This window comes from Manis javanica, chromosome 12 (assembly GCF_040802235.1).
Source record: "Manis javanica isolate MJ-LG chromosome 12, MJ_LKY, whole genome shotgun sequence".
In the NCBI taxonomy this organism is placed as follows: domain Eukaryota; kingdom Metazoa; phylum Chordata; class Mammalia; order Pholidota; family Manidae; genus Manis; species Manis javanica.
In genome coordinates this window covers 31,827,038-31,854,283 of record NC_133167.1, presented here as the reverse complement: position 1 = coordinate 31,854,283, position 27,246 = coordinate 31,827,038, and the positions used below count along the sequence as shown (strand labels likewise).

Genomic DNA, 27,246 nt, shown 5'->3' with positions numbered 1-27,246 from the left:
TGTATTAATTTTGTATCCTGCCACTTTGCTGAATTCCGATATTAGCTCTAGTAGTTTTGGAGTGCAGTCTTTAGGTATTTTTATGTACAATATCATGTCATCTGCAAATAGTGACAGTTTAACTTCTTCTTTACCAATCTGGATTTCTTGTATTTCTTTGTTTTGTCTAATTGCCGTGGCTAGGACCTCCAGTACTATGTTAAATAGCAGTAGGGAGAGTGGGCATCCCTGTCTTGTTCCGATCGCAGAGGAAAAGCTTTCAGTTTCTCGCTGTTCAGTATGATGTTGGCTGTGGGTTTTTCATATATGGCCTTTATTATGTTGAGGTACTTGCCCTCTATGCCCATTTTGTTGAGAGTTTTTATCATGAATGGATGTTGAATTTTGCCAAATGCTTTTTCAGCATCTATGGAGATGATCATGTGGTTTTTGTCCTTCTTTTTGTTGATGTGGTGGATGATGTTGATGGATTTTTTAATGTTGTACCATCCTTGCATCCCTGGGATGAATCCCACTTGGTCATGGTGTATGATCCTTTTGATGTATTTTTGAATTCGGTTTGCTAATATTTTGTTGAGTGTTTTTGCATCTATGTTCATCAGGGATATTGGTCTGTAATTTTCTTTTTTGGTGGGGTCTTTGCCTGGTTTTGGTATTAGGGTGATGTTGGCTTTGTAGAATGAGTTTGGGAGTATTCCCTCCTCTTCTATATTTTGGAAAAGTTTAAGGGAAATGGGTACTATATCTTCTCTGCATGTCTGATAAAATTCCGAGGTAAATCCATCTGGCCCAGGGGTTTTGTTCTTGGGTAGTTTTTTGATTTCTGATTAAATTTCATTGCTGGTAATTGGTCTGTTTGGATTTCCTATTTCTTTCTGGGTCAGTCTTGGAAGGCTGTATTTTTCTAGGAAATTGTCCATTTCTCCTAGGACTTCCAGCTTGTTAGCATATAGGTTTTCATAGTATTCTCTAATAATTCTTTGTATTTCTGTTGGGTCCGTCGTGATTTTTCCTTTCTTATTTCTGATTCTGTTGATGTGTGTTGACTCTTTTTCTCTTAATAAGTCTGGGTAGAGGCTTATCTATTTTGTTTATTTTCTCAAAGAACCAGCTCTTGTTTTCATTAATTTTTTCCTTTGTTTTATTCTTCTCAATTTTATTTATTTCTTCTCTGATCTTTATTATGTCCATCCTTCTGCTGACTTTAGGCCTCATTTGTTCTTCTTTTTCCAATTTCGATAATTGTCATGTTAGACTATTCATTTGGGATTTAAATATGCCTGGATTGCTATACACTTTCCTCTTAAGACTGCTTTTGCTGTGTCCCACAGAAGTTGGGGCTTTGTGTTATTGTTGTCATTTATTTCCATATATTGCTTGATCTCTATTTTGATTTGGTCATTGATCCATTGATTGTTTAGGAGCATGTTATTAAGCCTCCATGTGTTTGTGAGCTTTTTTGCTTTCTTTGTACAATTTATTTCTAGTTTTTTACCTTTGTGGTCTGAAAAGTTGGTTGGTAGAATTTCAATCTTTTTTAATTTACTGAGGCTCTTTTTGTGGCCCAGTATGTGGTCTATTCTGGAGAATGTTCTATGTGTACTTGAGAAGAATGTGTATCCTGTTGCTTTTGGATGTAGAGTTCTATAGATGTCTATTAAGTCTATCTGTTCTAGTGTGTTGTTCAGCGCCTCTGTGTCCTTACTTATTTTCTGTCTGGTGGATCTATCCTTTGGAGTGAGTGGTGTGTTGAAGTCTCCTAAAATGAGTGCATTGCATTCTATTTCCTCCTTTAATTCAATTAGTATTTGTTTCACGTATGCTGGTGCTCCTGTGTTGGGTGCATATATATTTATAATGGTTATATCCTCTTGTTGGACTGACCCCTTTATCATTATGTAATGTCCTTCTTTATTTCTTGTTACTTTCTTTGTTTTGAATTCTATTTTGTCTGATACTACTACTGCAACACCTGCTTTTCTCTCCTAGTTGTTTGCATGAAATATCTTTTTCCATCCTTTGACTTTTAATCTGTTTATGTCTTTGGGTTTGAGGTGAGTCTCTTGTAAGCAGCATATAGATGGGTCTTGCTTTTTTATCCATTCTGTTACTCTGTGTCTTTTGATTGGTGCATTCAGTCCATTTACATTTAGGGTGATTATTGAAAGATATGTTCTTATTCCCATTGCAGGCTTTAGATTTGTGGTCACCAAAGGTTCAAGGTTAGCTTCTTTACTATCTTTCTTAATTCACTTATTGAGCTATTATAAACACTGTCTGATGATTCTTTATTTCTCTCCCTTCTTATTCCTCCTACTCCATTCTTTATATGTTGGGTGTTTTATTCTGTGCTATTTTGTGTTTCCTTTGACTGCTTTTGTGGGTAATTGATTTTATTTTTTGCCTTTAGTTAGTATTTGGATGGTCTGCTTTCTTTGCTGTGATTTTATTTTCTCTGGTGACATCTATTTAGCCTTATGAGTGCTCCATCTAGAGCAGTCCCTCTAAAATAGCCTGTAGAGGTGGTTTGTGGGAGGCAAATTCCCTCAACTTTTGCTTGTCTGGGAATTGTTTAATCCCTCCTTCATATTTAAATGATAATCATGCTGGATATAGTATTCTTTGTTCAAGGCCCTTCTCTTTCATTGCGTTAAACATATCATGCCATTATCTTCTGGCCTGTAAGGTTTCTGTTGAGAAGTCTGATGATAGCCTGATGGGTTTTCCTTTGTAGGTGACCTTTTTCCTCTCTCTGGCTGCCTTTAATACTCTGTCCTTGTCCTTGAGCTTTGCCATTTTAATAATTATCTGCCTTGGTGTTGTCCTCTTTGGGTCCCTCCTGTTTGGAGTTCTGTGTATTTCTGTGGTCTGAGTGACTATATCCTCCCCCAGTTTAGGGAAGTTTTCAGCAATTATTTCTTCAAATACACTTTCTATCCCTTTTTCTCTCTGTTCTTCTTCTGGTACCCCTATAATGCAGATATTTTTCCTTTTGGATTGGTCACACAGTTCTCTTAATATTGTTTCATTCCTGGAGATCCTTTCATCTCTCTCTGTGTCAGCTTCTATGCATTCCTGTTCTCTGGTTTCTAATCCATCAATGGCCTATTGCATCTCATCCATTCTGCTTTTAAATCCTTCCAGAGTTTGTTTTATTCCTGTATTCTCCCTCCTTAGCTCTTGCATATTTCTCTGCAAATCCATCAGCATGGTTATGACCTTAATTTTAAATTCTTTTTCAGGACGATTGGTTAGGTCTATCTCCCCAGGTTCCTTTTCAGGGGAGACTGTCTGGGTTAATCTGTTCTGTACCAAATTCTTCTGCCTTTTCATGGTGATAGAGATAGTTGTGGGTAGTTGGCATGTGTCAGCTGGGAGAACATCCATTCTTGCTAGTTTGCAGCCTTCCTCCCCTGGGAGAACAGTGACCTCTAGAGGCTTGTGCTGGACAGCTGCGCGCAGACAGGGTTTCTGATTCTTGCTTGCCCAGCAGCTGTGAGGGAGGCTTCTGCGCGTGGTTGCTGTGGCCTTAGCCACTATGGTGGGCAGCGCCAGAGCGGGAGTGGGCTGGAGGCTGCTTCTCCCATGAGGGGGCTTGGAGCTGCGCTGCCACCCAGGGGGTTAGGGCACCTGGAGTTCTCCGGGTTCCCAGCTACTGAGCTGATTGTGCCAGGGTGCCTCCATCCAGCTGTGGGGTCCCTGTCCCTTTAAGACTTTCAAAAAGCACTCGCTTTTCTTTTTCCTAGGAGCGCCAGCTGCAGGGAACCGCTCGCGGATTTTACTGTTCCATTTCCCTCATATCCAGCACACCATGCACTGCGTGTCTGCGCTCTGGTGTGGATGGCTAGGGCTGGGTGTTTAGCAGTCCTGGGCTCCCTCTCCCTCCCCACTCCAACTCCTCTCCTCCCGCCAGGAGCTGGGGTGAGGGGTGCTCAGGTCCCACCAGGCCGCGGCTTGTATCTTACCCGCTTCGCGAGGTGCTGGGTTCTTGCAGGTGTAGATGTAGTCTCTCTTTTAGGAATAATTGTATTTGTTGTATTTTCAAAAATATATACAGTTTTGGGAGGAGATTTGCACTGCTCTACTCATGCCACCATCTTGGCTCCTCCCCACAATTCTTGTTTTAATTCTTATTTCCTAGGCCAGGAGTTCTCAAAGGTCAGTGTGCATCAGAACTACCTAGAAGGCTTGATAAAATAAAGATTTCTGTCAGTGATGAAATTTCTTCTGAGAAATCAAAAGATACTGTCTTTGAATACTACATTCAAGAAAGTAAAAGAGGAAAGCATAAGAGTCAAATATGTGAACAATTAAAATATTAAAAACTGAAAATATAAAATAAAATTAAAAAATTAAGACTTCTGGGCCCCACCCCTAGAGTTTCTGATTCAGTAGACCTTGGCTGAGGTCATAGAATTTGCAATTTTAGTAAGTCCCCAGTGATTCTGATGTTGGTGGTCCAGGGACCACACTTTGAGAAGCACTGTCCTGGGCCTTGCTTCTAGGATTTCTCTGAATTTGGCAGTGACTCAATTTAATCTGTTCTTTAAAAAATAATGGAGGTGGGAGGAATTGAGGGCACTGTTTAAGCACCATCACAGTGATCAAGAGCACTGATCAACAGGTCTAATTTGTGGATTCAAATCCTGGGTCCACCACTTACTGTGTGGCCTTGAGTAAGTTCCTGAACTTCTCCGGACATCTTTTTTACTCACCTGTAAATGGTGATGCTAACAGTACTTATCTCATGGGGTGGTTGTAACATAAAGGTAATAAAGATAATGGGCTTATAAGAATGCCTGGCATACATCTTACTACACTGATGAACAGTGACTGCATTGGGGTATGCATGGGGATTTGGTAATATAGGTAAATGTAGTCACCACATTGTTTTTTCATGTGAAACCTTCATAAGAGTGTAAACCAATCATACCTTAATTTAAAAAATTTAAAAAAAAAAGAATGCCTGGCACAGAATAGGTGCTCACTAAAGGTAAGCTATAGTCTATTTCTTAAAAACCTTAATTTTAGTAGACATCATTTGCACCTTGTCAGGAGAGACTTGTTCTAAGTTGATTACAAGATGATTTCTTTACTTCCCAAATCAGTCTCAGCAGCAGTGGGAGCTTGCTCTTGGGGCACTGATTGATCCCCTGTGTAAGTCCTTGTGCTTAAGCCTGGGTGTTGGCACAGACCCAATCTGAATGAAGCTGGCTTACCAGCCTCTGCACTCCATGAAAGGTTATGTTGCAATGGTGACATAGCCCCCTTGGAATGTGGCAGAACTAAGATACTCTGAGGAGGAGTGAGAGATCTGGGGAGGCCTGCATAAGGTGCAGAGAGTCCCTGATGAGCAGCTGGAAAAACTCAGAGCAGTTGCTTTATTCAAGAGATGGGTGCACAGTAGTTAGGATGTTGGTACAACTGCTCTAACAAAGACCAAAATAAAGTGACTTCAAACAAGAGGGAAAGTTTCTTTCTTTCTCATGGAAAAGTCTGAGCTGGCAGACAGGAGGCAGAACAGCTCCATTCAGTGAAGCTGTCCAGGGACCATGTTCCTTCTCTCTCATTACCTCTCTGCCATCCCCTTTGCTAGTACCCTTGTCTGCATGGTCAGCTGGCTCACATCTCCTTCACCCTGCAGGACAGGAGAGAAAAAGTCAGGGCTGGGCCCACAGCTACCTTCTAAGGGCACAATTAAGGAACTGCACCTATCCTACCTCTGCTCACATTCTACTGGCCCACCAGGTAGAGGGGGGGTTTGAAGGCCTTTCCTCAGGGGCGGTTCATGGCTCTAGGAATAAACAACTCCAGAAGGAACAACTGCCCAAACTGGGCAAGGAAGTGAGGAGTGTTGTGAATGTTTGTCTTAAAGCTGTAGAGAAAGCAGGGAGACCAGAAGTGTGTGCCCAAGAGTGGAGGCAGTGCCACTGCACCAGAATCCACAGTCTGGAAGGTAGTACCACTGCAAAGGGCCACCTCGCCATTTTGGTCAGGGCTCCTGGCCTGCCAGCTTGCTCTGTGTGAGGCTACACAATCACTGTACACTGCCAGGCTCTACCATCGGAGCACCAGTCCTGGGCTCTGAATAGTCTGCTAGTTCCTAACAGCCTAGGTGGCCTACATGCTCTATTACCACTTTAGTGTTCCTTCTGGAAAGTATTTCAAAGTTCTCCACAGTGAGAAGTGGAGCATCCTTAAGAATGCTTCTGGCTCACTACACTCAGCCCAGGATGGAAACCCCATAAAGTCCTCAAAAATCCCAGAACACAGCTGTTGCCACTTGATCTTGAAAATTCTCTCCATCCTCCAGGAAGTAAAGCTCATACCTAACTTGAGACCCAGATTCATCAAAACCAAAAACAGTTGAAACTAGAAACAAGGACAACATAAGAAAGGAAATTTATAGATCAATGCACTTATGATGAAAGATGCAAAACTCTTAAATAAAATATTAGCTTAAGCTTCTATTTAAATGTGTGTGTGTGTGTGTGTGTGTGTGTTCCATGACAGAATTCAGTTTATCCCAGGAATTCAACATTACATTTGAAAACCTGTTTATGTAATAATTCATACAAAGGTTAAACCTAGAGGAACAGATCATCTCAACAGATAAATGGAAAACCTAAGAGCCTGGATTAAAACTATTAAAGACAAACCATTAAAAGACAAGCCAAAAAATATAGCAAGATCACTAAATATAGATCAGTATATAAAAGTCAATCGTGGAAAAAAATTGTGTTTCAAGCCATAAAGCACAATTTATAATGCAATTTTAAGATAATTGTTGTTATAGAAAACCCCAAACCAACACAGATGTGGGCAGAATAGCACAATGAATCCCATGTACCTAGCTCCTGGCCAATATTGTCCACTTAGATCCCCGATTCCTTCCTTCCTTCTGTATTATGTTGAAACTAATTCTAGGCTTATGTCATTTTACCCATATATGCTTGAGTAGGTATCACTAAAAAACAAGACTCTTTTGACATAACCATAAATACCACTATTGCACCTAAAAATTAGAGCTCTTCTTTAATATAATATTTAATCAGTTCTTTTAACATTCTGTCTCATAATTATTATTTGTTTTAGAGTTTGTTTGCTTGCATTTGGTTGATATGGCCTTTAAGTCTCCTTTAATTTATAGATTTTCCTTACTTTTTCTCTCCCTTTTAGTTAATTTTTAGGAAATTGGGTCACTTGTAGAGGTTCCTACAATCTAGATTTTGCTGATTGCATCCTCATGGTATAGTTTAACATGTTTCTCTGTCTTCTGTATTTTCTAAAAGTTAGTTCTTGGATCTAGGGACTTGATCAGATTGAGGGTTTGATTTTCCCTTTTGTCAAGATCATTTCATGGAGGGCATTGTGTTCTTCCATCAGGAGATACAACGTTTGCTTGCCTTTTCATGATTCCAGCTGCTACTGATCCATTAATTCATTAAGGATTGCAAAACAGTGATAATGAAATTCCATCATTCTTTTTTCACTTATTACTTGGAAAGTCCAGGTAATTTTTTACCTTACTTTCCTCCAAAAAAAAAATAAATAACCCTTTTCCTTTTCTACTACTTAGCTATCCAGTGGTACAGTTTATATAAGGAGGCAGGAAAAATGTAATTTCCAAATATACCATTTACTATATATATTCTAGCAATAAATCTTTAAACAGATGTGTAAGACTTTCATGAGTTATAAAATTTTATTGAATAAAAATAGGCCTGAATAAATATGTCTATATAATGCCATACACAATGTTCGTAGATAGAAAGATAAAAAGATGACAATTCTCCCTAACTCAATCTATAAATTCAATGCAATTCCAACTTTTAAAAATCCCCAACAGGATTTCTGGTGGAACATGATAAATTGATCCCAAACTTCATGAAGAAGGGCAAAAAATAGTAAATACAATTTTGAAGAAAAACAAAGACGAAGATTTGCCTAGCCAAATATCAAAAATGAAGGCTATAAGTTAAAGATGCATATATCCTGCAACACAGCAACTCCATTCTTAGATACACCTCAGAGAAATGCTTTCACGTACAAACCGTGACCCACTCCAAAAAGCTCATTGCAGTATTGTTTGTAATCACAAAAAATTGGATATAACCAAAACAACCATCAACAGAAAATGGATAAATTGTGGTATGTTTATATAATGGAATAATGTACAGCAGCCTAAAATAAATGAATGGAAACTATATGTATTATCATGGATTAATCTCAAAAACAAAGTGTTGCAACAGATAATGACTATAGTTATCATGGTTAAGCATCTCATAATGTATATAATTGTCAAATCACTATGCTGTATACCTGAAACCAATATAATATTGTCTATCAACTATACTTCAATTTTTTTAAAGGTGTTAAGTAAAATAAAGCAAGTTATAAAAGTTATACAAATGATACTATGGATCCATTTAAATTTTTAATATATAAAATACTATTATATGTTGTTTATGGGTTAATTTATATGTGGTAAAGATAAAGATATGCACGAAGACTGTGTAGGAGAAAAACTTCCTTGACCCTCTTACAGTCCCACACTGGGCCTGAAAATCAAACTGATGATGACAGGTTAACAGGAGGAAAGCTTACAAATGTATTTAATATGAATTTTATGTGACACGGGAGAATTCATAAGGAAATGAAGACCTGGAGAAATTGTTAAGCCTGAGCATTTTTATACTAGGTTTCATGAAGAATGGAAAGTCATGAAAAAAATAGGACAGAACAAAAGGGTGTAACTAAGAGTCATTAACTAGGGGGAATTTAGCAAGTCCTGTTTGTTCGGACTCCTCTCAGAGTTCCTCTGTCTTCGGAGGTAAGGGTGCCCCTTCTATCTGTGTGACACCTGGGTGGGGGGGGAGGGGGGAGCCCTCACATGAGGGTCTCATGACCTGCTTTAGGGGAAATAGGAGAGGTCAGAGAGTCCCTCCTGCACCTGACCTTTCTCAAATTCCTTCAGCTTAAAATACTCAGTATGCCAAAGGGAAATATTTTGGGGGTAGTGTGTTCTGAATCCAGTCAATTAATAAATACCAAATTTAAGAGAATGGTTACCTCTGGGGAAAGGGGGAAAATGTGATTGTATGTGATACAATGAAGTCTTGAACTATGTATAAAATGTTTTATTTCTTTAGGAAAAATATCAGTAAAATACGGCACAATTATTAAGGTTTCACAAAGCTAAGTAGTTAAGTACATGGGCAATCATAATACATACAATATTTTTTCTATACTCAGCATTCCAAAAATATTTTACATATTTTTTAAAGGAGTTAAAAGTTGTAAGTTATTATTCAAAGTACAGCCTCGCTTGTTCCAAGGCTTCCTAAACATCAAGTTATTTCACTAGAGAAAAAAGAAATCAACTTTCTATGGTCCACATTCAAGAACTGACAGGATTTCAATTCTTACCAAAATGGTGAAAGTAACACCAATGTAGAACCTTAGCTTTTGGTCAATACAAACGCGCCCTCTGCTGGTCCTATGGCGCCCAGTCACAAAGTTCAAAATAGCTGTGAAGAGTAGTGAATGTCGAAAGTGAGGGAGCTTTTACTGAGCTAGCCAAGTAAGAGAAGGAAACCCTCATCATGAAAATATTTAAATCAGCTCCCACTTTCTCTTAGTATTACATGTGGTCCAAGACAAAATAAATTCCAAAGTACTACCTCAATCAACCTTCCCAGTTTCCTCAACTGCTGGGTACGTTAACAATTTTGTCCCCATTCCAAAGTCTGGAGATTGATGTGTGAGACAGTAGATGGCACTCTTCAGGTTTGGGAATGGCAGAAGGGAGTCAAGTGCAAAGAGGTTCTGGAGTGGGGGTTGGGGGAGCGAAGTGGACAGCGATCAAACATTGAAAAATGGATTCACTGTGACTATTAAGGCAATGGTGCTGGTGAGATGACAAATGAATTTTTTCTTTTCAAATCTTTATTTAAAGTTGTAATACCTTTATGTAAACAAAACTGAGGATAAGTAAATTTATTCATGCAAGAATCTGCTCAAAGAGAAAGAAATAGGGATTGAACATTAGTCTTTCTTGCAAAGAGTTTGTTTTCTTTTGTGTTAGTATTTATCTTTCCCACAAAAAATGTAAGCTCCCTGACACCAGAGTGTGTACCCATCCTACTCACCACTATATTTCTGGCACCTAACACAATGCCCAGCACATAGTAAGTAAACATGTGATAAACGAAGGAATGAATGACCATTTCCTCGGAGTATAAATTGGAACAATTTGAGAAACAATTTGGTGGTTAGATATTGTGCCTTAAAGACTGTACAGGCCTCAATAATCACAGATGTGGACAAAGAGTAAGTCTTTTAATAATCAAATATTCACAACATATGTTGTACAGTTCTTTTTAGTTATAAAAGATCTGAAACAATATAAAATTTAAAAGTTGCATGTTTAGTTATGTCAAATTATATATAAGAGCTACCAATATGTTCTTCAGAGCACCCAGCAAAGAGTGCTAGCTGTGAGGCCAGTACACGTTCCTCATAGGATAACATCTGCTTTTTTGCTTTTTTTTTTTTTTTATTGAGGTAAAATAGTATGTAACATTATATTAGTTTTAGATACATAATAATTTGATATTTGTATACATTTTGAAGTAATCGCCACAGTAAGTCTAGTTCTCAGCAGTCACCATACAGTTAATGAAAATAATTATCTCCTTATGATAAGAACTTTGAGATTTATTTTTGTTAACTTTTGAATATGCAGTACAATATTATTGACTATAGTCCCATGCTGTATATTATATCCCCATGACATTATTTACATCTGCAAGTTTGTACCTCTTGACACCCTTCACCCATCTCTTCCACCCTCCAACCCCCTTCCCCTCTGGCAACTGTATTTACGAGTTTTTGTTTTGTTTTGTTTTGTTTGTTTTGTTTTGTTTTTTACATTCCACACATAAATAACATGGTATTTGTCTTCCTCTGTCTGATTTAACTCACTTAACATAAGACTTTCAATGTCCATTCATATTGTCACAAAAGCCAGGATTTCCTTCTTTTTTATGGCTCAGTAGTATTCCATAGCATTATCTTTATCAGTGGACACTTAGGCTGTTTCCACATCTTGAGTGTTGTAAATAATGCTGCAATGAACATGCTGTTACATGCATCTTTTTGAATTAGTGTTTCTTTCTTTCAGATAAATACCCAGAGTGGAACTGCTGGATCATATAGTAGTTCTATTTGTAACTTATTGGGGAACCTCTATACTGCCTTCCATAGTGGCTGCACCAATTTACATTCCCAACAAGAGTGCATGAGGGTTTCCTTTTCTCCACTTGCTCACCAACACGTGCTATTTCTTGCCTTTTGGATAGTGGTCATTCTGACTAGTATGAGATGATAGCTCATTGTGGTTTTGATTTGCATTTCCCTGATGCTTGGTGATGTTGAGCATCTTTTCATGCATCTGTTAGCATGTGTATATCTTCTCTGGAAAAGTGTCTATTTAGATCCTCTGCCCACTTTTTAATCAGATTGTTTGTTTTTGGCTATTGAGTAGTAATATTTGTGAGTTTTTTAAACCAATTTTTTTCAATGTTATAACCACAATGGACTTTTAGGAAAAAATTTAAACACACATAAACATCTCCCATATTACAGAGTTCTAACACACCATTCTATAATTTGTCATTAGGTCACATTTTTCATATTGCTTATTTATGTTTTTAATCATAATGTTTACTGTCAAATTAGTGAACATATATTATTTCCCCAATCTCCCATTGTTGGGCTATTTCTAATTTAGTATTATTCACAATAATAATAACTAATATTATTATTCACAATGATGATAAATATAGTTGTAATAAATAACTTTGTACAAAAAGCTTGTTTCTTCTTTAGAATTTTTTCCTTATGATAAATATCCAGGAGACTCCTGATCAAAGACTAGAACATTTTTCTGGTTCTTGATACATACTGTTGTATCAGTTTCCTAAAGGGTCTTACTAATTTTAATGTCACTTGCCATGAAACAACACTGGTTTCTGCAGCATTTGCTAATTTCCTAGGTACAACATACCTGGGTATTATATACCTAGGTATAACATTGTGCTAATTTGCATGCCACTGACTATTCACCAGGCAGATATTTCCCCAGGTTTGGGGTTGTTGCCTGTTTTCCTTTGCTGATTAAAGATAATCTTTGACTTCGCAGAGCTGGAGCTGAGCAGTATGACCCTCGACCCTCTTAGGGCTTCCTTGGTGAAGCCCATTCAGACTCCTGAGGCAGATACTGTCCGAAAGGTGTAAGTGTTCGAAGTTGTAATGACATGGACTTCTCTCACTTTTATTTTGCTTTTCCTTGTTTTTAATTAATTTTGTTTCTGTTTATTCTAAGAGGCATGAAGATTCTCAGCTAACTGTGTCCTCTGACAGCCAGAATTAACTTGTCTAAAAAGATTCCTACTTAAACCATATCATGTGACTGGGTGGGTGAAGAGTGAAGTTTAACAGTGTAGAAGCAGCTTTCTCCATTTTTCCATGTATCTGAGATCTACAGACACGACTAGAAAGCTGAGGTCAGTCAAGTCAATCTTTCTTTCTCTCAGCATTCACTTGGCTCTGAGAAAAATAAATCAGTAATAATACCAACTGCCAACATGTATTAAGTGCTTCCTATGTGCTCACTGTGTGCTTTGAGTTCATTACTAGCAGCTTAGCCAGTCACTTGACCTAAGCTTAAAACCTGACCTAAAAAAAATTTTAATTTTTTATATCCAGAGGAAAAGAAAAAAGAACACCAATACTCCACAAAAGTCATTATAGTCGTTGTGAGTAAAGTTAAGACTCTCAGAGACATCATACAGAGATTCCTGAATGTGAAACCAAATAGATGTATAAAGAAAAGCAACATGATTAGGTTTGTGGCTCTCATTTGGAGCATACCTGTTCCTCGGGGGAAATAAATGTTTTCCAAGCACTAAATTCTAAAGGAGATTTCTGTGGGTTTTTATAGAGTGACACTGAATGATTTAAAGACTCATATATTTACAGGAAATTCCATTTACCTCATTCAACAAATATTTCTCAGGTTTCTACAGTGAGGTCCGGTGCTAGCACAGCACAGGAAATATAATACTGATCTGGCTAGGAAATGAAATGCCCAGAACCAAGCCCGGCACACAGTACATACTGCTGCAGCTGTTCATTAAAACCTATGTGACTGTTTGCTAGTGACCTTTTTACCCAAAAAACTTAAATCAGTTGTCCTCAAGGCACACAGTCAGTAACCGCAAAAGGGATCACACTAACAAAGCACATGACCTTTTTGGTCAAGAATAGAACTCAGAAGGCATGAAGGAATGGATGATTGGTTGCATGTTCCTAATAGTCTTTCTCTCTTTTTTTTTTTTTTTTTGAGAGGGCATCTCTCATATTTATTGATCAAATGGTTGTTAACAACAATAAAATTCTATACAGGGGAGTCAATGTTCAATGCACACTCATTAATCCACCCCCAGCCTAATTCTCGTCAGTATCCGATCTTCTGAAGCACAATGAACAAGTTCTTACATGGTGAACAAATTCTTACATAGTGAATAAGTTCTTACATGGTGAACAGTGCAAGGGCAGTCATCACAAAAACTTTCGGTTTTGATCGCTCATTATGAACTATAAACAATCAGGTCAAATATGAATATTCATTTGATTTTTATACTTGATTTATATGTGAATCCCACATTTCTCCCTTTATTATTATTATTATTTTTAAATAAAATGCTGAAGTGGTAGGTAGATGCAAGATAAAGGTAGAAAAAATAGTTTAGTGTTGTAAGAGAGCAAATGTAGATGATCAGGCGTGTGCCTGTAGACTATGTGTTAATCCAAGCTAGACATGGGGAGTAATACATCCACGGATACAGATTTCTCTCAAAACAGGGGGGGTGAGGTTCTAAGCCTCACCTCTGTTGATCCCCAATTTCTCACCTGATGGCCCCCTGCGACTGTGCCTGTCTTAGGTTGTTCCTCCCTTAAGGAATCTTACCCGCTAAGACAGTCTTTCTTAAAGGTCACTTTTTTTTTCAGCTAAGCCTTTGATAGAAGAAATTTCAGTTAGATAATCCTATGTCATTCAATTAAAGGCATAAATATACAATCCCAAAGAGGCAAATTATTTCTCCTGCTCCCTATGTTATAAGATTTAGCCTGACAGAAACCCAAGAGTAAAGACCAAACATTGTAATCTCCCTTATTCAGGGATGTGTTGAGAAAAAGAGGGTTGACCAAGTGTGTCAAATACTCACCAGTGCCTGGAAGAGAATAAGCCTCAAGGTTTGTTTACTTTTCCTCTTCCATGTCCACCACTTTTCTCTTTAATTTGTTCCTACTGTTTCACTCTTTTCAAAGGGGCAGAGATTATGATGTACACCATCTGCTCGGAGGACTCCCAGGACATGGGCCTGAGTCCCCGGAGAAATCGGTTCCTGTAGATACATCTCTTCTTCCAAGAGGGAGAGAAGGGAAGACCAAACCAAAGCTGTCCAACCAGCAGACACCAGCCAGCATCAGTAATGTGAGTGCAAACACCTAGGAGCTTGGTCTAAAAGCCCTACCTGGATGGCACTCCCACCAGGGTTATCACATACAGTTGTGTAGACTGCTTACCATACAAGGTAAGGATGCCCCTCAAAGGGGGCAAGGTGGAGCTGAAATCCAGTCTGTTGTCCACTCACATGCCCCACACCCAACACTGGGCTGCATCTACCTGAAGGATGGGGTATCCATTTCTAGTTCTTACAAAGGTACGAAAAAAAAACTTCAGTTTTCCTGCACTCACACAACTTCTGACACCAAATGTGCAGAGGTTTTTTGCACATCAACCAATTCTCCAGCTCTCCGAACACCAACTGGGTGTCACACAATTCAAATATGACACAAACTACCCAGAGTTAGCACAGCCCCCACAGGTGAAGAGCTCAGTCCCAAAAGACTACCCCCACTTCAGAAGCCAATTCCAAGTCCCAGTTTATCACCTGTACTCCTGACCAGCAGGCAATAAATAGAGGGTTCCCATGACCCTCTCCTCAGGTTTGATAATTTACCAGAATGGCTCACAAAACTCAGGGAAACCTTTACTTCTATTACTGATTTTTTACAAAGAATATTTTAAAGGATACAAATGAATAGCCAGATGAAGAGATACATAGGGCAAAGTCCAGAAGGGTCCCGAGCACAGGAGCTTCTGTCCCCGTGGACCATGGAGTATGACTCTCTCCTAGCATGCTCACCAACCCAGAAGCAATCCAAATTTCTTTTAGGGTTTTTATGGAGGTTTCATTATGTAAGCATGATTGCTAAATCACTGGTGAATGGTGATGAACTCAGCCTCCAGCTCCTCGCCCCTCCTCTGGTTGAGAGTGTGGAGCTGAAAGGTCCAGCCCTCTGATCACATAGTTTGTTCCCCTGGCAACTAGCACCCCTCCTTAGGGGCTTTCCAAAATTACCTCATTAACATAATCTCAAGTGAGGTTGAAAGGGGCTTGTTAATGAACAGCAAAAGACACCCCTTTCATGTTTATGCTCCAGAAATTTCAAGGGTTTGGGGAGCTCTGTGCCAGAAACTGGGAATAAAGACCAAACATGTATTTCTTATTATGCCACACTAGTCACTGAGGGTAGCCATGACTTCACTCTGCCATCCTCTCTTAGGAACAAGCTCCATGTCTCCCAGCCCATAGGGAAAGGTAAAGATTGCCACGGCTGTGCTCATCTGGTTGAGGTGTGCTGCAGGTTAACAAATGAAGCAGCAGTGAATAAAGCTGGCTTTGATTTAAACGAGTTAACCATTAATCACGGCAACAGCAATCTATCAAAGGCAAAAACTGCTTCACTTTGATCTACCTCTGTAGATCATGATTTAGCATCAAAAAGGCAAAGATCATAACATGTATTCTATTCTTTTCTCCTATGAAATTATACCTACCAGTTTCAAATCAAAGGCTGAACCTTAGGATCTCCCCACCAGTTCCACACTCTTTGTTATCTGGAATACACATGAATTTCATCATAAATCATTCTGTCTTGGCCAACATAATCTCCCCTCGATGTTTTTTCCCTTGTGTCCTACATGTATCATGGCCACTGTATCATGGTAACTTTCCTTAACTTTTCACCTTTAGCAGATGGAGTTGATGGACAAAGCCAAGAGAAAGAAAAGAATCAAGACAGACAAGTCCAAGGCACCCAAAGGGAAAAGAGAAGGAACAGTCAGCAGGGGAGCAGAGGCTGCTGTTGGTGAGGGAGTGTGCCTTCAGGAACAACCCAAGGGAAGACACCTAATGGGGGCCAGGAGGTGTCACAGAGAATCAGCATGGGTCCGTGGGATAAACTATCTCTTTTGAGTCTCCTTAACTACCACAGCTAAGATGGTGTTGCAGCCTTACTTCATATCAATATCTGAAAAGCAAGGGGCAGAAGACACCAGGGGTGCATCAACACCTATGATCAACATGACAGGAAATTATAATAATACTAGCACCTATTTGCTGAATACCCACAGTATTAGAAGTTCTGCATATATGACATCATGAAATCCCCACATCTCTATAAAGCAAGCACTGTTATTATATCATGTAGCGGGGGAGACTGAGAGACATTGGGTGACTTGTATAAATCGAACAGCTCAAACAATACAATGGTGGACCCAGGGTCAGACCCCATCATTTGATTCCTGCATAGTATTACTACTGCTTCTATGAACTAATAACTGCTATCTTAATCTGAATTGGGCAATGAGAACATATGGGAAAGGGAGGATACAAAAAGCTCTGAATGGTTACCCCAGTTACCATTTTTCTTCTTGGTTCCCTGTGTGGCACCTTACAAGAATTCAGATTCCTATGCTTTGAAAGACTTTCTTTAGTCTAAAACCTCCATCCATTCTTTCCCCGCCATATGATTCAGAAGACCCTCCAAACAAATCACAGGCTGTCAGAAAGGATGATCTTGGATAGTCCTCTGGTCCCAGTCTGTTTTTGAGCTTGCTTTTTAAAGTCTTTCAGAGTTTATATCATTGTAGCCCATGACTTGAGTAGGATTGACAAACTAGGAAAGAAATATTTGTGGCCCTGAGGGGTGCACTGAGAGAAGCCCTTGGAGTATGGAAGGCTTAAACTTTGCCAGATTACAAAGCTGCAACCTTAAGCCAGCCTCCTGACGCATGACTTTCTAGCTGTGTCTACAGGCCTTCCATCCAGAGTCCTGACTTCAACCACAGGTCAGAGTGAAACAGAATTTAGTGGCAAGACAGCTGAATTATGGTTGATCCAAATAGGGTAAAACAGTTTTTCAAAGGGTGGTCTGTGGACTACCCTTCCCAAAACACTTCAAGTGGTTGTTAAAACGTAAATTCTTATAGAATCAGATTGCAGGAGTGGGGCTTAAGAATCCACACCCCGGGTGATTCTGTCGCTTACTGAAGTTTAAGTTACAGAAAAGGATGCAGAGATCATGTTTACTCAGCTATACCTCTGTCTCCAATTGTTCTCCCCCAGGAAAGTCAAAGGCTGAAAAGAAAACAGAGCTAATTCCCAAAGAAAAAAAACCAGAAGCCAAAAGGAAAAGGACACAGAAGGAGAGGGACCTGCAAACGGCAGCAGAGCTGAGTGGGCCTGATGTCATCGACTCTAAGGAAGTAGAAGACAGTGCAGACAGACGTTTCTTTCCTTCAGAGAACCCTTGGCTTTCTCCCAAAGATGATGCTCAGGAGAGCCAAGTTTCTATAGATAGAAGATCATCACCCACACAGACCATTACTGTCACTGGAAACGTGGAATCTGGAGAGAGAAGCCATGAGGATCCTTCCAAGGTAGGCCTACTAGTCTCTCTTTGGCCAAGGGATTCTGTCCCCACTGGTGCAGGTTTTTCCCAGAGGTAGGAAAAACTGCCCCAAATTATACTGCAGTTACTGAACTATTAGCTCTACTACCTAATAGTTTTATTTGTTCTACTTTGGTACCTTCTGACCCTTTAAGAAGACAGACCTGGTAAAAGATACAGGGGGCAAAGCTCCTGTGAAATGATGCATTTTGTAAGGCTCCCAAACTGTCAGGACATGTGCCCACCCCTTAAAGAGCAGGAAGTTGTCATAGCACCCAACTGTGAGAGGCACAGGCCTCACAGTTAAGGGAAAGGTAGACTCAGGCCATCAGAGCCAAGCACATATCCTTGACTTGGCCTGGATCTCATGCATTGCTTGCCTCCCAAAGGCTGTAGAAATGTCTCTTTTTCTAATCTGCTTTTATGCGGCACACTGCTAAGCCATAGGCAGCTTATACACACACATCTATCTGCCTTTACAAGGTGCTTGGGCATGTGAGAGTCATTGTGTTCCAGAGGCCTTGTTCTAATGTCAAGTACAGATCTTCCTCACTACTGTGGAGACACATCCTGATAAAACCACCATAAACTGAAAATACTGTAAGTTGAAAATGCAGTTAATACACCTAACCTACTGAACATTATAGCTTAGCCTAGCCTACCTTAAACCTGCTCAGAACACTTACATTAGCCTATAGTTGGGCAAAATCATCTAATACAAAGTCTTTTATAATAAAGTGCTGAATTATCTCATGTAGTTTATTGAATACTATACTGAAAGTGAAAAACAGAATGGTTGTTAGTTGTTTACCCTCTTGACTGCATGGCTGAGTGGGAGCTGCAGCTGGCAGCCACTGCCCAGCATCACAAGAGAGGGTTGTACTGCAAATCACTAGCCCAGAAAAATATCAAAATTCAAAATTTAAGTATGGTTTCTACTGAATGCTAAAATACTGACTTTTTTGTAAAGTCAAAAAGCCATAAGTTGAACCCCATCAAAAGTTGGGGACTGTTTGTACTTAAGAGAAAAATTGAGTAAGTGTAAGGAAAATCACCCTTCAAAATCCCTGTAATTAACCAAAAAGAATATACCATATAGATATATCTCTCAATAAGACCAACACAGCCCATTTTTTCTGTGCTGTTGGAATAAATCACTATTTCTTCCACTGAGATGAAGGTGTCCAACTGCATTTAGAGGTCATGTTGTACAAAAAAAAAATAAACAAAAGAGACTCAAATGCACCCACAGCTAAACCACTATGGCTAAACTCAACGTAAGTATATGTGCATAGTACAACTCTGCTGAATCTCATTTAATTTTCATAGCCACACTTGTGAACCAAGTATTTTACTAACTTAGAAACTAAGGCTTGAAGGAGTTAAATGTCCATTGACAGAAATGATACAACCTTTGAGTGGGAGAGCAAAGAAACTCAGGTCTCTTGATTCCAAAATCAGGGCTCTTATCATTGTTTTAAATTATTGTATACTTATTTTATAGTCCCTGGTCTTCCAAAAAGGATTTCAGAATGTCTAGACTATGGATGGAATTATGTTCTTTGCAGCAGATAAAAATTGTAACCTATGGGCAGAACTTTTCTTAGATTTATTGTCAATCTATGGTATTGTACTGCCTCTGCAAAGGCTAAAGAGCAAGGAAGTTTCACCCCAAATTGGATACCCAGAGTTCCCATGGAAAAGTTTCAGTCCAGGTTCCCCTAATGGACATATTTCTGACTTCAGAGGAGGCATTAGAGAGAAAAAGAAAGCTAAGACACCCTTCACATAAACTTAAAGAATCTTTCATTGGAAAAATAGGTTTGCAGAGGATTAAATGTGAGCCTGACACATGCTTAAAACTGCCTTTGGTAAAATTTATGCCTAAAAACTGCCTTTGGGTAAAAATCCCAGCCCTGGTTTCACCTTAGAATTACCCGAGAAGCTTATTAAAACCTTTTTAAAACCTCTAGTCTTGCATCTAGGTATTCTCATTTAATTGGTGTGTGTGTGAGGACTAGTCCCCCCAAAAATTTTAAAAGCTCCTTGGGAGCTTTTAAATTCTGAAGTGTAGGTTAAGAACTGAAGATGATGATGTGTCAGACGTTATGGTGGCACTTTCACTATTTCAATTAATCCTGGTTAACAGCCCCAAGAGGAAGACAACACAGAAATTAAGTTGTGATCCCCAAATTCAAAAACAAATAGGAGAAAGACTTGGATCCTGGTCATTCAGGCCCTAGAGCCCAAGCTGGTGGCAGCAGAGTTTATGTGGCTACGGTCAGAGTATGGAAACCAGTTAATGATTCCATCTCTGAATAGAGACCACATTGTGTAAGGTGGAGGAGGGCTTGTTACTGGGACAAGCTCCCCCGGTGATCACCACACTGTCCCTTGCACTAAGAACACTCTGGTTCCTTAGGCCCTCCTTGCTAAGAGGGAACAAGAGAAAGCTTCCCAGGACAGGCTGCGAGCAGAGAGAGCCGAGATGAGACGGCTCGAAGTGGAAAGGAAGAGAAGGGAGCAGGAAGAGCAGAGGCGGCTTCAGCAGGAGCAGCTGGAGAGAGCAGAGAAGATGAAGGAGGAGCTGGAGCTGGAGCAGCGAATCCGCGCAGAGGAAACCCGGTGGGTTGAGCAGCCAGAGAGGCCAGAGCCATGTTAGGGAGGCAGAAGAAAAAGGCAGGGGTTGACCTCGACTAGGGACCAAGTTGGTTTTGAGGCTCATTCATGCCCTGAAGTAAAAGAGCATGTCTCATGTGTCTCTCTCCTGTTATCCTGGGAACAACCTGGACCAAAGGTCAGATGCAGCATGTTGGTCACTCCAGAGGGAGGTTCCTGGGGCCTCCTCCGGAGGGCACTGGGACTCAGGCCAGCAAGCAGCTGCGAAGCCCCTTGCCACCATGGCAGCACTGCCTTATGCCCTTTTATAGGCCTTGACTCATTTAATCTCAACCACCCTGTGAGACTGGTGTTTTAAAATACACTTTATGTAAGAATGGAAAATGAAGCTCTGGGAAGTTAAAGCCCCTACCTCAGAGCACACAGCTATATGTTGGGACTTTGAGGTTTCTAGTTCCAGGCCTTCCTTCGGCTCTTGAATAAGGCTCCCTGGGAAAACGGAGTCTCCTCTGAATAGGATGCTCCATATGGCCTGCCTCCCTGCGGGGGGCATTGCCTGTTGACTTGTCTCACAAGGATGCCCTGGTGGTTTCTGCATTTCCTTGACCATCTTGTGGGTGTTCTCAGTTTGAGAAAACAGAGGCTTGAAGAAGAACGGCAATGGCAGGAGGAGGAAGAGAGAAAACAGTGGTTCCAGTTGCAAGTGGCCCAGGAGAGAGCCCAGCAGCAACAGGAGGAGTTCCGGAGGAAACTGCAAGAACTGCAGAGAAGAAAGCAGCAGGAGGAAGCTGAGAGGGCTGGTGAGGAGGATTCTAGAGCTCTCTGCATCTCCTGAGACAGAAATGTTTGTATCCCACCTGGGTGTTCACTTGACTCTCCCCTGAGTATTCTTATCCTATGCCTTTGTGTACGAAGCACTCTAAATGTATACACTATTTTTTTCAAAGTGATTATGTGTGCTAATAGTGAGTGATAGAAGACCAAATATATAGTGATAGAAGATATAGATATAGTGACAGATCAAAGTAAGACTCAGTTGTAAAAATGAACTCTTGGGTTCTGCTCCCAATTCCATAATCTCCTGAACTGGGACCCTGTCCTGCCCATTGCCCTTTCAGCATTGCTCAGGAGCTGCCTAAACTGGAGACAGAGCCCTGCTCCTCTCCATGGAAACTGTCAAACATCTGGAGAGCTTCAGGGCAGCCTTTCAGGTAGTGATGTGTAGAATCACTACAGCCTCATTTCTGAGGAAGAGGAAGGAATTTCAGCAAATGACACTCTTTAGGCTGGTCAGTCCAGCTGAGGGAAGCACTACGTTTCTTCAGACCCTGATCTAACACCCTCCCCAACCCATCTACGTTAACATCCATGAGCACACCAGGCTCTGGAAAAACTTCCCCCAACGTTTTCATTCAACTGCACAGCAGGCACACTGCACATAGTAGGTGCTTGATAAAAGACTCTTAAATTAGTAAATCAGCCCCAAGGTAATCCCCAAACAGGTCTGGAAGCTGTCAGGTAAACTGCAGATTATGTTATGGGGGATGCCTGGGAATCACGGACTTGAGAGTTGGGTCAGAGAACGGTTTTCTCCAATAATGAGACCCCTGCTGAGCCTTCCTCCTTTTCTACTCGGCAGAGGCAGAGAAGCAAAGGCAGAAGGAACTGGAAAAGCAGTTAGCAGAAGAACAGAAACACCTGATGGAAATGGCTGAAGAAGAATGGCTAGAATACCAGCAACGGAAACAGGAAGCCGAAGAGAAGGCTCGGCTGGAAGCAGAGGAGAGAAGGCAAAAGGAAGAGGAAGCAGCAAGGCTGGCTCTGGAGGAAGCCATGACACAAGCCCAAGAACAGGCCAGGTACCGGACAGTTGCCATGGGGGGACTGTGCAAGGGCTGACTGCCTGGAGCTAGTACTAACCTTGTACTGCTTTTGGGAAAGTAAAGTTTTCCCACTTCCTGTAAGCATGGTATGGAGGAACCAAAAATTAGAGATTCTTTTGCTGTCACAGAATTCCTTCATGACTTATAGAACTTCTACTGAAGCTGGGAGTTTAGAGATCATCTATCTCAGCTATATGGGTTTACAGATGAGAAAAGTGAGTCCTAAAGAGGGGAAGGAGTTAGGGGCAGTGCTAGGACCAGATCTAAGAACTTCTGATTCTCAAATGCCTTTCTCAACATTTATTGGGTTCCTATTATGTGCCAAACACTATCCTGGACACTGGGAATTCAGGAGTAAGCAAGTCAGATGTCTCTTCTCCCATGGTATTTCCACACTAGGGTGAGGGTGGGGAGACAACTTTTAAATAAAGATTTTTTCAGCTGGCAAGAAATGGTAAATAGAAAAAATGTAAAGACGTGATAGGATTGCAGGAGATTGTTTAAATTAGTTGGCTAGGGCAAAACTTCTCAGAAGAGGTAGGTGATCTATAAGGTGAAACCTGAACAACAAGGTGTTAGTCACATAAACATCTGAGAGAAAAATATCCCAGCAGGTAAACACTGAGTGCAAAGGCTCAAAGAATGGAATGAGACTGGCATGTTCGAAGAAGAAAAGAAAGTCAGCATGGCTGAAATGAAGTGAAGGAGGCAGAAAGAATACTTCCAGATGAAGCCAAAGTGGTAGGCTAAGACCAGATTTTGTGAGGGCCTTGTTAGGAGAAACAGCAAAAAATCCGTCATCTGGGGGCAACAGCATTTCCCCCCTTTATTCTCTTACAATAGTAATGATCATTACACCTTTCTGATAATATCATCTCTTGAGTAATGTGGTTTCAACTGACTCTATAAAATCTAGGTCCTCTAATTTCACCTAGATGTAATCTAAAAACAAAACAAACAAAACAGGAATAGACTCATAGACACTAAGTGACTGGTGGTTACCAGTGGAGGGATTGAGGTGGCTGAAATAGATGATGGGGATAAATAGACACAAAACCTCAATATAAATTAGTCACAGGGATGAAAGTACAGCATAGAGAATATAGTCATTAATTCTGTAATATTTTCCTATGTTGACAGTAACTACACTAGTTAGGGTGAGCATCTAATAATGCAGATAACAGTCGGATCACTATGTTCTACACTTGAAACCAATACAATATTATCTATCAACTATACTTCAATAAAAAAATAAAATTTAATTTAAAAAAGAATATGTAGTTTTTAAGTGCAAAAAAATAAAGCCTAGGCCCTCTACAGTTGCTATATCATGCATTTCCCCTCCTTAGTGAAAGCAACAGTCATCCCTCAGAATGACCAAAATTGAAAGGTAAAGAAGCACAACACAGAAAACCATGTTATTCCAATCTTACCTATGAACAAGTTAACCCTTGAAATGTATTCTCCACAACTTAAGCAAAAACTAAGCTAATAAATACTCTTCAGGGGACTAGAAAGAGAAGGAATCCAAAACAGTGCTATCTCGAGGTTTTCCACGTGGAGTTTTTCCTTTCCAGGACTTTACTCAGCTGTTACATGAATTACAAAACAGATCAATAGAGAAGTCTTCATTCATTTACAAAATTATGTATTCCATGTATCACAACAGCAGGGTTCATAACTATTGAGACCAAAAGGCAAGCTATTGGAGTTCTAATTTTCCACAAAAACTGGCAAACCATATGAGGGAAGGTTGAGCAACTTTTAAGACTAGTTCAAGCAGCTGAAAGCAGAAAACCAAGTTAACTAAAGGGTTGTGTAGGGGTTAGAGCCTGACCTCACCAAGCATTAGAACTTGATGCCATTTGGCTTTATTTCGTCTTCACTTGTGTGACATTGGCTCAGGTACTTTTAACTTCTCTGGCTGGTTTCCCTGACTGTTTCCCTGTCTCTAAAATAAGGGAGTCCCTTCCAGGAATGCAAACTTAAGAACTGAGTTATGCCTCTCCTTTTACTTTTCCAGTAGGAGGCCATTAATATTCTAAACCTCATAGGTAAATTTACTAAATGAACAGAGTACGATGATCTTCCACTAAATTCCCAAGTCTGATGATTATTCAAATCCAAAATTCTTCTACTAGCTTCTAAGGACGATTTCTAGGATCCTTAATCATTATTGGGACTTTGGGTGGGGTTGTCTCCTTAGGCAAAAAGCTGCTCTGAAGAAACGTCTTCATTTCCAACAAGAACTCCGTAAGGAAGCCAGTGGACTGCAGTGGACTCACAACATTTCCAGACCATGGGTTTACTCTTATTTCCAGTTCCTACAAATATCCAGACCTTAAGGATAAAAGAAAATTTTAAAGTAAGTTGCGAGGTGGTGCAGAAAAGAGAAACTTCCTTCTGTTATGTTCCATTCTGAACCCACTAAGTTCCATTTCATCTGGTTCACCTCAAAGCCACACATAACTTCTCTGGGACCTCCATCACCATCACCCAACCCCACTACACGTACTTCATTCAACCCAACTAAACTCTTCACTCAAATTCCTGTATGTTCTCTAGAACCACAAAAATCCAGAAGCTTTGGTGCCTAAAACTGGCCAGTAACTTCAGTTTGAATTTCAGCTTGTTAGTAAGATACTAAGATACACTTAGTAGAGTCAAAAGTATTTCATTTCAGCCAATGTGCCTGAAAGAGTTGCAGATAAATGGAAATTCTGAAATGCAAATAATTCTGAGTTAGCTAAGAGAAGCTAATTCATATATTCACATATTAAAAATTAATTATAATCTCTTTACAAGGTAAAACCACATCCATTTTATCCTAAGATTACACTAAAGTTTAATGTTTATTTAAAACAAGGCAATCATTTGATGAGTGTTCATTTGAGTGAACTGTTTTGGAGGGTATTCTCACATCCTCAAAGTACAGATTCTAGAGCTTCACTGTGCAGTAAGTAGCCACAAGTACTATTTAAATTTAAAATATTAAATTCTCCAGTCACACTAGCCACTTTCAAGTGCTTGATAGCCACATGTAGCTACTTGCTACCATATTGGACAGCACAGATATAGAACATGTTCATCATCACAAAAAGTGATTAACAGATCCCTGAAAATGAACAGATCATGAGGTTTTGCTCCTGGGCCTTGAAGATCCAAACACTCACATAATTTCCCCATTTTTTAAATCACACTGACTCTATCAGGGAAAAGTGTTGATTATATAATTTGTCTTTTAGCATCTCTTTGGTATCAGTAAGTATCTAATAAGCGTCTATTAGAGAATGATCATTAAAGGTGATGGAAGAGCTTTAGCCAAGATATAAAGGATGTTGAAGCTAGCGGTACCTTAACCTGAATTCTCCCATAGATTTCTGTATCACTGCAGCTAAAAAACTTGGTATTCACAAGTGATTCCTTCAAATTTCCCACTAATGCATAAGATGTTTGCTTTCTACCGGAACTGCATTTCTGCAATCAAAAGTCAAACTTAATTTTGATTCTGTATTGTTATTGGACTTGCTTAGGTTTGATGCTTGTTTTTAACTCATTTTATGTAAAACAGAAATAAAATGGTCAAAATCAGTCATACATAGTGAACTTAAATGTCAAACATTTTCTCAAACTTGTCAACCCTACTTGCACACTTATTCATTCATTCCATTCAATTATAATCAGATGAGAAAGGAGCATCTCAAATAATCCAACCAAGAACAGAAGAACATTCAAGGAAAACATCCTTGTGGGGAAATTACCACTACTGGCTTTATTTTCCCCCTTCTGTTACAAATTTTGGATGTTGCAGTCAAGCCCTAGGTAGAATGGCTACATTGTTACTCAAGGTCCCTTCCAAATCTGATATTCTATTAAATTGTTTCTGTCAAAGGCTATTTTATCAGCACAACACCACATAAGCACATTTTAAGTTAACCATAGCAGAATGCAATGCATTTAGAAGAATCTAATAAACTACAATTAGCTAAGCTCCACCATCCAAATGCTGACAGCCTTCAGACAGAGATGCAAACAAGATACCAAACTATATATTCATGCATCCTGGACAGTTCAAGTAGTCTAATAGGTTTGTTATTCAGGCCTGACGGAAATATGCAACTCAATGAGGATTTTCTAGAAATGGGCCTAATTCCTAGTCACTATTTAATGTAATGATAAATGCCAGGTGATAGTTTAAAAGCTCTAGTTTACCTAGAGGGTAAGAGATAGGAATTGATAAGGCAAGCCAATCATTTTTCAACAGATGACCTGAGTAGGGAGGCTTTAACAGTTTCTAAAATTAGAAATAGGTTTTATTAGATGACATTCTATTTGGGATAACATGAAATTGGATTATTATATGCATCGATATATTAAATTCTATGGTTCATTAAAGAGTTAAAATAAAAAGTTAAGCTCTCTAATAGGAACAAATCTGGTATTTTAATTTCATACAAAGTTTAAATATTTGAGATATAAAGATATTCAAGGAAAATATAAACAAAATATACCAAACCTTAACTAAGAACATTTTGTAAACTGTTAAAGGAAAAACTGAAATTGTCAATATAAATCAATTAAGAATTTTTGGCATGCCCATTTATTCAATATGACTGAGTAACTGTATCACATATATATGCAGCATACAGGAATATCAAGTTTTTTTCAAAAAACAGAACAGAGTATTTAAGAAGGTATTGTGGCCTTAAATGCTTAATTTAGAAGGCACTTCAGTAACTTTCAGTGCTTCAAAGTCATGATCATCACTGTACAGTACTGAAGAAAAAATGTGTTCCATGTACAAATAATAATCTCATTAGGCAAAAAAACCTTGTTTTAGCTATTTTCTTTTTCCCTTCTATACAATTAAAAAATA

The 27,246-nt window shown here is 39.5% G+C and overlaps 1 protein-coding gene across 6 annotated transcripts in view; it reads left to right on the top strand.

Annotated features, from left to right (window-relative positions):
- Positions 1–27,165, top strand: part of KIAA2012 (KIAA2012 ortholog) — a 129,534-nt gene extending 102,369 nt beyond the window's left edge. For 5 of the 6 annotated variants that reach the window (XM_037009186.2, XM_073218331.1, XM_037009183.2 and 2 more), the window contains 8 exons: positions 12,206–12,296; positions 14,398–14,563; positions 16,170–16,284; positions 17,544–17,857; positions 20,291–20,493; positions 21,115–21,287; positions 22,127–22,346; positions 24,577–27,165. In XM_037009186.2, the coding sequence (XP_036865081.2) occupies positions 12,206–12,296; positions 14,398–14,563; positions 16,170–16,284; positions 17,544–17,857; positions 20,291–20,493; positions 21,115–21,287; positions 22,127–22,346; positions 24,577–24,715 (1,421 nt within the window). In that variant the 3' untranslated portion in view covers positions 24,716–27,165. The remainder of the gene's footprint in view (positions 1–12,205; positions 12,297–14,397; positions 14,564–16,169; positions 16,285–17,543; positions 17,858–20,290; positions 20,494–21,114; positions 21,288–22,126; positions 22,347–24,576) is intronic. The other variant, XM_037009184.2, reaches the window with a different exon arrangement.
- Positions 27,166–27,246: the final 81 nt, after the last annotated feature.